Raw genomic sequence first — 11644 nt, forward strand, 5'->3', positions numbered from 1 at the left:
CTTGAAATAGTACAGAAATATATTTGAGTAGTTAAATAAATTATATCACAGGGTATCTGCTAGTCGTTCACACACACTTGTCTCGTCATTTTTTTTGGTCTGATTGTTGGTTTACTGCTGTTTGGTTAACTGGTTGTCTCTGGCAACGTCTGCTCCGCTTGTCAGGCGTGAGAATTTAACGATGTGCGTGCCTCAAAGTATTTTCCTTTTGTGTGAAAAAAATATCTATATATATATATATATATATTAATGCATATATATTTTTAATAAACTGTAGCATACGCTAATGAGACCGGAAAATATGCTAAATGAAATAAAAAGCTAAATTAATTATAGATTTGTAATTAGTGCGAAATTTGCTCAAGAGAAGTTATGAAGACTTCACAGCGTTCTAGGCAAACAGAGCTGAGTGAGCGTCTATTGAAAGAGATGTTGCAAATTTGTAGCAGTATTAGAAAATGTATTTTATAAACTGCCTTACACGAAATACAAGCAAATGGGACTCTTGTGTTTGACGCGCATCTGTGGAGCATGTAAATTGTCGCTGCCAAATGTCAAATGCAACTTCTGTGGGCTGATGCCAAGCATCTCATTCAACATGTTCTCAAATTTCCGATACATAAAAATGGTATTATTGACTAAAAACAAAGATAAAATATGTGGAACTGCAGAAATATTTTATTTTTATAATTTAAGCAAAGCAAACATTTTTAAAATCAGCTCAATATGCGTAAGGCAGCTTGAGGCCAAAGCATATGCGAGTATAGGGCATAACCATTTGAATAATACTCGTTCATTTTTCATAACTGTGCAATTTTCTGGCTTTGCACAACTTGCATATGCATGCATATATATACCATATATATATAGATTTTGGTAAATCAATAAAGTAGGTCAACAGTAAATTGTTAGTTTCAAGCTGTCAAACTGTAGTATGAAAAGCTTTACCCACTTTGCTAGCAATCCAAAAGGCGTAGTTATATATATTTAAATTTAAATAACAGCGTATTTGACATACCAAATATAGTATAACCCGAGTTATAGTAAAAGTCTTAATATTATATGAAACGAGGGTGCAAAGCAGCATATATTCCACAACTCAAGTCTCTTTGAACAGAAGGCCAAAGGCGACAGCTAGGCGCACATTGCATAAAACCAATATACTCCTTTCACTTCCTGAGAGTATAAAATGAAAAGTTAATACAACGAGCAGGTTAATTGAGAGTCGACTCTAAGCACTTCGTTATTAAAGTCTTACTGCGTTTAACTTCCATTCAATCGCTTGCCAACAAGATCTTTTCCAAATCTCTTTACTTTTCCATATGCCACAAATCAAAATTACAAATTTATTTATTTCAATTGATTTTAATCAAAAATTGTTTGCATAAATTAACAAAACTCTGCCCTTTAAAGCAGCGCAGCTGCCCAAAGTTGACAACAACAAGACGAGTGAAGAAAGGCCGATTCTTTCAAGCTGCTCTCTCACGCTGTGTGCCTCTATCTCTATCTCTATAGGTAGGACACTAATTACCGTATTGGCATTAGCTTCCTGAGCTGAAAGAAAAAGCAGGCAAAAGTTTCGTTTAACGACTGCAGCGAGCAAAGCTTGGGGTTTTGCTATACGGGCTGAGAGCTGTAAATGGTTGCCAACAGTTTTGCCTGCTGACTACGGTATACCTATTGACAGCAGCTCAGCAGTAGCAACAGCAGCAACAACAACTGCGATGGCTACGGCAACAACAACAGCAGTGCCGATTGCAATTGCGATTGCGGTGACAATAAAAGGCTATATGGAGGCGTTGGCGTTAGTGTCGAGCTACAAATGACAACGGCACACAGACACAGGCACAGATACAAGCGCCTAGCAGCTGCACATAAAAGCGCAGCAGATGCAACACCAGCAACAACAAACAGCGAAACGTATTTGTCGGTTTCAAGTGGCACTTGGGAAATCATCTTTTCGCTTGTGCATCGACCCGGGGCTGGGGCAATGGGCGGCTGTAAATGAAAACGACCAGCGACGATGATGTTGACAGTGAGACAATGCTGGCCCACAGCATCAGCAACAGCAGCAGCAACAACAACAACAACAACAACAACAGCTAGAGTGCAATATGGAATGGGAAGCTTTACAAAAGTCAAAAACCAAATGCGTTGCATATGCACTAGAAAATTGTTGGCCAAAAATGCATTTGGTAGTCAAATTTTAGCATAGAGCCTGAGTGCCAAGCAGCGGCATTGTGTGAGTGCTTTGAAAGTTGTGCGCGCGTCTGGGTAGGGGGAGCAGATTTGCCAGTTTGGGGGCCGAGGCGGGGGCCAACTGTGGCAGCTGAGTTCAATGGCTAATCGGATTTTGCAGTACGTAGTCAGTCAACGTGAAGCAATTGATGAGGGCAATTCAAGTGTGCATGCATGAACAGCATATACAACACACACACACACACACACACACACACATATATACACGAACTGATAGCGCACACGTTATGAAAGCGGAAACGGAAACGCGTTGACGTCCGTGCAAATTTACCGTAGCATAGCACAACACAGCACCCAATTGATGCTGCCTGCTGTATGCTGCTTTGCCGCTTTGCTGCCTGCTGCCTGCTGCTTGCTGCATGCCACATGCTGCATGCGGGCTTTATAGCAATCTATTTTTGCGCCGAACTATTTTTTGCAGCTAGCATTTCTCATACGTTAAACTCTTTGCTTTATGTTTATCCCCTGGCTATCCATGGTCGCCTCGTGCAGTTGCTTTGGCCGCTGCAGCGTTTTAAGGACTCACGCGGACAGCATCTGCTGCAGCGCGAGGCGCTCAATTATGGCCTCGATTTGGAGCCGCCATCGCCGCCGCAGCGCTACGAACAGGACGAGCCGGCCCGTGTGTTGACCAAAGAGCTGCACACCGAGGCCGGTCGCATACTGGCCGTGCCCAGCCAACATCTGCAACAGCCCACGGAGCAGGAGGAGGACAATGTGCCACCGCATATGCCGCACGCACGCTGGGAAACGGCCACGACAATGACACTGCCCACCAGCACGGCCAGCAGCAATCTGGCGAGCAGCGCCGATATAGTCGGGGCAAGCAATCGCTACAGCTACAGCTGGCAGGTGGGCGAGTGGTCCAAGTGCTCGCAGGAATGTGGAGCCGCGGGCAGCGGCTTGCAGGTGAGTACTTGAGAGTCAAAAGGGATTTCATATCAAAATAATGAAAAAGAATTGTTTTCTTGGTATGAGTTTGCGATTTCAATGAATATCAAGCTGAAACCTAAGTGGCTCAGGCGGCAGACAAGCTTAGCCAGCAGATTAATTAATGAAATTGAAACAAAATAAACTCAAAATTTAGCTATCTACCAGCATTGTTTATATTTGTAGAAAAGATCAGCTGCCAGAAGAATATCTACTTAGGCCTTCTTAAATATAGACAAAAGCAATGAGGAACGTTGGAATCAGCTGCTTTCTGGCAAAAGTTGAGTTCTTCTAGTTGCGCTCTGAACTAACTAATCTGAAATAAAAACCAACTACAAATACTTGTTCAGGGTTCAAAAACAGTTGAGGCTTTTTAAATATAATCAATATTCTTGGCTATGCCACGCTTCAATAGCTGAAGTTTTAGGTCTATCTGCAGAGCAGCTTAACACTGGCCAGCAAGCAAAACTTTTCTTCGACATTCAAAAGTTTTACTCACAAATTTTTATCAGTTTGGCCAATAATATAATCAAAGACCTTAACATTATTACACAAATCTTGTCCAGCATTAGAAACTAACTTTTATTTTGTACTTTAACTGACTGCAAATGGCTTCTGCTTCGGTCGGCTCTCGCAGTATCGATTTCTATTAAAACTTGCCAATCGATCGCTCGCTCGATAAGCGTGAAAAAAGTTACTTCATTGATTTTATTCAACATTTTTAATTAATTTATAGCGAAAATAGTGCAATATAGCTACTACTTTATAAATGTTGATGATTCTAACTTCTAGAATTCTAGAATTCTAGAAGAAATATTTTTTTTTTTCGATTTGCGTCGTAAATAATAAACTTAGTTGTGATGCTGCTTTAGACGAATATTTTATATTTGATGACTTTTATTTCAATAGCTCTTAAAATAGGCTGTATGCCAAGTTATATTTATTGCCATTTCAAAAATTTAAAGTTTGAATATGATGAGGCTATATAGTTTCTATATTTATTTTCAAAAAAAGACAGTTGGTTGACCTGCATCAAAGTACATTTGATATCATGAATGAAATTCAATTTCATTCTTTGCCATGGCCGCCCTTGGGCACTTTTGCAGAAGTACAGACGAGCCAAATTTTGACCGATGCAGCATCAATATCACGCTCAATATTTGCTCTTTGAGTTCATTATTTGACTTCAGTTCAGCTGGTCAAAGGGTTCAGTTATTATGTCAATTTGATCTTGTGTGGAGTAAAATTAAAATACTTTCCCCGTAATGACGTCACAGAGGCAGCTCCATGATGGAGAAGGTCCAGACTGGACTCTAGCTAAGCTGAGGCACAAGCAACATCAATAGTTGCCGCACTTCCATTTCATTCCATTTCCCAAATACTCTTCATGGGCGAGCAAAACAAGTGAAATTCACTCTTTGTCAACACAAATAACTTAACTTTAGTCTTTCATCTTTATATAACAAATTTGATTTTGAGTTATTCCTAATCTAAATGTCTTCAGTTAACTAAAGTCAAATATTTGCTGCAACAATTCTCTAAAGTTTCCATTCAAACAAGCTTTACCAAATTAGCTTTGTTAAGGCTGCAAGAAAAAATAGAAGAAGCAGAAGCAGAAGCAGAACTCCCCGAGCCACAGACAACACTTATATAATAATTAGCCGAATGCTTGGCTTTGCCCTGGCTACATAGATTCTACGTTTTCAAGCCAAAAACCCAAGTCAGGGTACGTTAAAAAGTAGAAGCAGAGATTGAGGACGAGTTTAAATATTTTAGCAGGCAGTGCTGGCTCGACAGGGTTGTCCTGTCGCTGCGGCTGCCTTGGCTGCTGCCGTCCATTGTTTTATGTGTGGCATGAAAAAAGAGAAAGGCAGCGAGACACAGAGAGAGAGAGAGAGAGAGTAGAAAATAACAGTAAACATTGTTTCTTTTGCCACCTCCATAGCGCCGCACGCTGAGCTGCCGGCGTGTGGCAACAAAGAAGACGATGTCAAATGCCACCGATGGCAGCGTCGTCGACATCGTCGAGAATGCGCAATGCCGTGGCCAGGGGCTGGACATGCCCGACACGTTCCAGAGCTGCGGCAACGAGCCCTGTCCGCACTGGACCAAGGGCGAGTGGACACTCTGCCACCAGTCGCGCTGCCACGGACGCAACACGGCCGTGCAACGGCGCGAGGTGAACTGCCGCTATCAGAATGGCAGCGCGGGCACCGCCTGCGATGAGTACGAGAGGCCGGCGGCACGGCAAGAATGCTACAACGAGCGCTGCAAGGGCGTCTGGCGTGTGGAGCCCTGGTCCGAGGTGGGTGGCAATACCGTTACAGCTACAGCTACGACTATGGCTATGGCCATGGAGTGCATCTTTTATTAATGTCAATTGCAATGGCTTTCTGTTTTGCTTTCTGTTCACACAGTGCAATGCGCCCTGTGGCCGTCAGGGCATCAAATTCCGCATTCTGCAGTGCGTCTGGTATGGCAGCCGTCGACCTGCGGGCAACGTGTGCAAGCATCAGCCACGCCCAGCGGTCATGAAGGTGTGCAAAAGTGCGCCATGTCAATCCAAAGGTAAGTTCTAACCCCTCCCATACCAAGTCCCATAACCATAATCGAATCTCTTGATCGCTATACCTAAACAGTGGGCAGCTCTTCGACAGGCTGTCGTGATAGCTCTCGCTATTGTCGCAACGCCCGCTCTATGGGCCTTTGTCGACTGCATCGCTACAAGGAGAAATGCTGCGGCTCCTGCCAGCCACAACTGGAAGAGCTTCAATAGATCCAGCAACAGTAAGAAGTTAGAGCTGGACGAAAATCAAGCAAGCAATTACTATAAGTACATTGAGAATACTCTCATAACTAAGATACGAATATGAATCTATGAAACAATGAATGTATGAGTCAATGCATCTATGAATATATGAATCAATGAATCAATGGATCAATGGATCAATGAATCAGTGAACGAAAGAGTCAATGAATCAGTGAGTCTATGAATCAGTGAGTCAATGAATCAATGAATCAGTGAATGAATGAGTCAATGAATCAGTGAATCAATGAATCAGTGAGTCAATGAATCAATGAATCAGTGAATGTATGAGTCAATGAATCAATGGATCATTGAATCAATGAATCAATGAATCAATGAATCAGTGAATGAATGACTCAATGAATCAGTGAATCTATGAATCAGTGAATATATGAGTCAATGAATCAATGGATCATTGAATCAATGAATCAATGAATCAATTCATCAGTGAATGAATGAGTCAATGAATCAATGAATTTGTAAATCTATGAATCAATGAATAAATCAATAATTTTATGAATCATTAAATCATTGAATCACTGAATCATTGAATCATTGAATCATTGAATCCTTGAATCATTGAATCATTAAATCACTGAATCACTGAATCACTGAATCATTGAATCATTGAATCATTGAATCATTGAATCATTGAATCATTGAATCATTGAATCATTGAATCATTGAATCATTGAATCATTGAATCATTCAATCAATGTATCATTGAATCTTTGAATCTATGAATCTCTGAATTTACGAATCTATGAATCATTGAATCTATTATGACTAAGGACGAGTGCAATTTAGTTGACTTCGATATGTAAGGCATAGTTAAATGTAATTGGAAAATGAAGATCAATTTGAGTAAAAAGAATGCACAGTAATTTCGTTTCAATTTTTGTCTACATTAATAAGCAGCAGATGCACAGATACATCTATATCTACAGGTAGAGATAAGCATATTTATATGATGTGAGCAAATATTTACAACTATTCGTAAACTAAGCGCAAATTATGATTAGATATGCCCACAGAGATGCAAGCCCAGCTGGCCAATGAGAATGAACGCTAAGATCCCCCAATTTAATAAAATATAATAATATTATATTAGATAAATGTAATTTGTAGCATTTGATGTGCCAGCATGTGGGCAGCTTTGCTTTAAGCAATTCCAGAATTAAATACTAAAAGTATTCAATGAATATTGAAAATAAATGCATTCAAATCATTCGCAACCAAATCCCAAAATGTTGCTTCAAGATGCTAAAAGAAAAACAGTTAATAAAGAGGGCGGCGCTACTTGGGAAACCGTGGAGAGTTAAGCATCAATTGCAGTTTAGATAACTTAACAATCGACATAATGTTAGTGAGCTAATGGAAAATAAAACGAATACTAAAAGAAAATATAAACGAAAAGTCAATGTTCCAAATGCCCCCAAACACTTGCCATTTGTAACTGTATTTCAACTAAAACACAAAACTAACCCAGCAAAATATCGAAAAAAAATAATGCACTGTTACCTAATGTGGAAAAACATATTATACAAATACATAAATATATATATCAATATATATATATATATATATATATATATATATATAGGTATACAAACTAAATACATAATGTAAATATTATAGCAAATACTAAAAGCTAAGTTCAGCTCATTTTGTTTTTGAGATCAATTCTGATTAGACAACTATGTTAATTAACTTATGAAAAACAATTACAAAAACAATTTTCCTCTTGCGCATTTATAAACAACAAAAAAAAAACCAAATCACAAAAGCTATTCAAAATTCAAAAGTCCAGTTATTGTAAATAAACATTTTATTTACACGCATAAATGTTATTAAATATAAAAACATAAATATATTTATATAAATATAAAATATTTGTAATTAGTTTATATTTTGTATTAAAAAAAACTTGTTTTATATATATAAATATATATATATATATATAAATAAATATATATGTATCAACTAAATGCAAAGATAAAACGTAAACCCGTTAGCTGCTAACTAAAATACTTATAAACAAAAAAACTTGGAAAATCCAACAAATGTTAAAAGCAAATGAAACGAAAATCGAATATTTAACTTGTTAAGTAAAGATTATAAAAAAATATTACATATACAAACTAATTAAAATGCATACCATAACCAATGTTAAACATACACAAACACAAACACACACACGCAAACACACACACACAAATACATACATTTAACAATTTACATACACATAAAATAGCATTATATAAAGATAAATTAAATAAAATAAAAATAAATGAATTAATTTAAGCAACAGCGAAAACATTGTAAAATGTAATACGAAAGCAACTGCTTAAATATTGTAAGAACCCGAAAAAAAAACAAACAAACTGAAGTAACAGAATAAATATTGTTTAAAAATCTTGCAAGAAGAGAATAACTTTTGATGGTAATTCTGTCTGTGTGTGATATGTACCGTGTATGTATGATGAGCTGTAAAAGTTCACTCAAAGAAGAGCAAAACAGAAACTACAGAAGTGTGCACAGATCGTTACTCATTGACGTAGCTCTTACCGTTTCACTCAACACAGCCAAAAAGGAGAACAAAAGTAAATACAAAGAAGGGAACAGAGAAGACGTTGAGCTTAGATCGTAGATGCCTGTAATCTTGAGTGGTTTTGTGTATGCTAAATTGAGTGTTTTCCTAAATGTTAAACAGAGAGACGCTATACTTTAAGACACTCATGCAATAAGGGATCCATGGCTTGACAATTTCGTGAGCGCACGAGCGGAAGGGCTTGCATGCATGCACGCCATCGCCCACTGATTTTATTGGTTGAGCGGTATATGTGAGAATGGGAGAATTATTTGGATTGTATTAATGCTAGCGCTGGCTTTGCTTTGCACTCAGTTGTTCACGAACATTCGCTTGGAGCAGAAGGTAGCTTATTTTTCAAATGCATACAAACATACATGCACATGATTATAGTATTTATAAATAGTTTTCTTTATAAGTGAAACTTGTAACTTTTTTGCGGTTACTGGCTTTACTTAAGTATCAAAAATTATTATTGAATTGGAATATTAATGGATGATATGACTTGAGCACACAAAATTAATTCAAAAAGCTGCCGCTGCTGCTCACTAAAACCTATATTAATGACTCAATTACCCTTCATAGTTGTTCGATGAAGCTCATCCCTACAACACTTTTCTTTGAAAAGAACACGAAATGAAATTTATTATTAGTTGTTTTATTTCTTGTACTAAAATTTAAAAATATTTGTGAACAAATTATGTGAAATGGAAACACTTTTTTATTCAAACACTTTTGGTTGCTTTTTGTTTTTGTTTTTTATTAAGTGTAGAACCTTTACAATCAAATTTAGTACCTTAGCAACACATGTATATTGTGGAATTAGGGCCAAACCTCAGTCATATTATGAGGAACTAAAAGTCGATAGCTTACTGCATTCTCATCGTTTTGACAAAGCTTTGCCGTTTAAGTCGTCTTAGGGGTCTGGCATTAGGGATTAGACCTCTTGCAAGTAGGTATCGGTGTCGTTGCGATCTATCCGTGTATCTGCTTGTAAGTAAACAGCTTGAGTGTTGAGCCGCGTATATACCAGGGAGAGTTAAACATTTTTGGTATCCACAATTTTTGATTTAAAGTTTTCGAAAAAATCGTTGCCTACCCCCACGGGACAGTGGCCTCTGATCTGATTTAAGATTTATGTTAAGTAGCACAATAATGTTGATAACAGAGTGGAACGTAAGCTCATTGTTAATTAACATCACTCGGTTATTGAGTGATGTTAAGGTAAGTCAAATTCTCAGTCAAATCAGGCGCCTCTGTTAATTTTGCTGGTTTAATATTTACTTATTTATTAATTATATAAAAATAATATCTTATTAAAATGTATCAGACTAAATTTAGCTCAACTCGTTCTATGTAGGAGCTTAGGTAGCAGCTTAACGAGTATCAGTGAGTGCAGGGCATTGCGCATAAATTCATAGGCCAGAAATAAGAAGCGTCCATGTTGTTTGGGTGTAAAAAGGCGCAGGATATAGTTAAGGATCTCCACGATGGCAATGCCAACAAAGCGATGTGAACATTTTGAATCGTAATTTCTCCTATGGGCAAAAGTAAAGATACATTTGATAAAAACATCCCGAAAAGTCAGATAGTTTGTTTATAGACATACAGCTGATCCACAGGTAGTGCGATTGCGACGCCCATTAGATTACCCAGATCTCGTGCCAGCAGGAAGATGGGACTGCTCTCATGCCGCATATATGTAGGTTCGGGACACCACTTAAAAGCCTGCAGAAAATACAATTTATTAATGAAACTTGCTGCGACTGAGACTCTTTAAGCCACTCACCTGCCTGACAGACCAATGTGGGTCAATTTCCAGGTGTAGCTTAATGAAGTAAATGGAGATGGCCAGGTAAACAAGCAGAAGCACCATCAGTACCGGCCAGAAGCGTCGCTGGGCATATAAATAATTCAAATGCCTTTGGCAACTGGACAAGAGGCTTATCGCTATATAAGTGGCTAACAGACACTGATGCAGATACTCGGTGGCCAGGTAGAGGCGGCTAAGCCACATGCAGAGCATGCAGCATCCAATCATGATATACATGGTTAGTCGGCTGGCAAAGGAGCGCCGTGTTATTGGCAGATGCATACTTATAACCATCAGCAGTGCTGTCCATGCCATGCTGTGTCCACATGGCAATCCGCCACTCGTCTCACAGCTCAGATCGTGACTCTGCAATGCAATGCCCGGTCGAATGGCATGCTGATTGGCATAGAGTTCACGTAGTCGCCAGAGGGGTCGCCATTCCGGATATATCCTGCAAGCGTAGAAGTATTAGCTTATGCCACGAAATTAACTGCAACTGCAAAACTTGCCACTTCTCGAAGGAGCTCACGGCGCTAACCAAACTGAGCGCATAAACCAGATGCGTGAGCAAATCTTGTCCACAGACGCCCAGCAAAGGTATTAGTACATTGAACAGATTACTCGGCTCCAGGTAAACGCTGACAAAACGAAAAACGGGCTCGGCAATGAACAAGCTGCAAGAACTTTACATTAAAATCGGTATTGGCTTCAGTGGAATATTGACTTACCGATCCTGCACCCATTCATTGATATGCAGCTCCGCATTGAGTAACTTGTGGTAATAATCCGCCGCTAGGCGCAGCACATTTAGATCCATTTAAGGAAATTTGTTGTTTAACTAGAAATTTGTTTAATATTTTCTCCAGGATGTGTGTTTATATGGCGAATCCTGCTTTTGCTTTGAGCTGCCAGCAAACAGCTGTAGTTGACGCAAGCGCATTATCATCTTACAGTGGAGGCTTGAAATATTGAGCATGGGTATGGTGGCACTGCTTGCAGAACTGCTTACTGCACTGCTTAGCAAGTGAGCGAACTTCTTAAGCTCTTGAGCTATAGTAAATTCCATTTGGCCGTAGATTAGGTCAAATGGTCCAGATTTTAAGCTCTGTATATATATACTGTATAAAAGGGAAATAACTATCAATACTCAAAGCAAACTAAATATTACAGTGTAAACTCACTCAAAGAAATCCTTCCAATGGTGTCAATCTAAACCAAATTTGGCAAATTCAATAATGAAATTAGC

The 11644-nt window shown here is 38.7% G+C and overlaps 2 protein-coding genes across 5 annotated transcripts in view; one reads left to right on the forward strand and one right to left on the reverse strand.

Annotated features, from left to right (window-relative positions):
* The window catches only part of LOC111592495 (protein madd-4), an 80088-nt gene extending 74081 nt beyond the window's left edge, over positions 1-6007 (forward strand). For all 4 annotated transcript variants that reach the window (XM_030223702.1, XM_023304717.2, XM_023304721.2 and 1 more), the window contains 4 exons: positions 2752-3168; positions 5135-5494; positions 5607-5757; positions 5829-6007. In XM_030223702.1, the coding sequence (XP_030079562.1) occupies positions 2752-3168; positions 5135-5494; positions 5607-5757; positions 5829-5965 (1065 nt within the window). In that variant the 3' untranslated portion in view covers positions 5966-6007. The remainder of the gene's footprint in view (positions 1-2751; positions 3169-5134; positions 5495-5606; positions 5758-5828) is intronic.
* A 3920-nt stretch (positions 6008-9927) lies between these two features.
* On the reverse strand, positions 9928-11215 carry LOC111592513 (glucose-6-phosphatase). The gene is made up of 5 exons (XM_023304745.2): positions 11127-11215; positions 10908-11072; positions 10375-10849; positions 10195-10313; positions 9928-10123 (listed from the first exon to the last, which is right to left on the reverse strand). The coding sequence occupies exons 1-5, from the start codon at positions 11213-11215 to the stop codon at positions 9928-9930; spliced, it is 1044 nt and encodes a 347-aa protein (XP_023160513.2).
* Between the last annotated feature and the right edge of the window lie 429 nt (positions 11216-11644).

Source organism: Drosophila hydei, unplaced genomic scaffold, assembly GCF_003285905.1.
Source record: "Drosophila hydei strain 15085-1641.00,03,60 unplaced genomic scaffold, DhydRS2 tig00000253-arrow-arrow-pilon, whole genome shotgun sequence".
NCBI lineage: Eukaryota > Metazoa > Arthropoda > Insecta > Diptera > Drosophilidae > Drosophila > Drosophila hydei.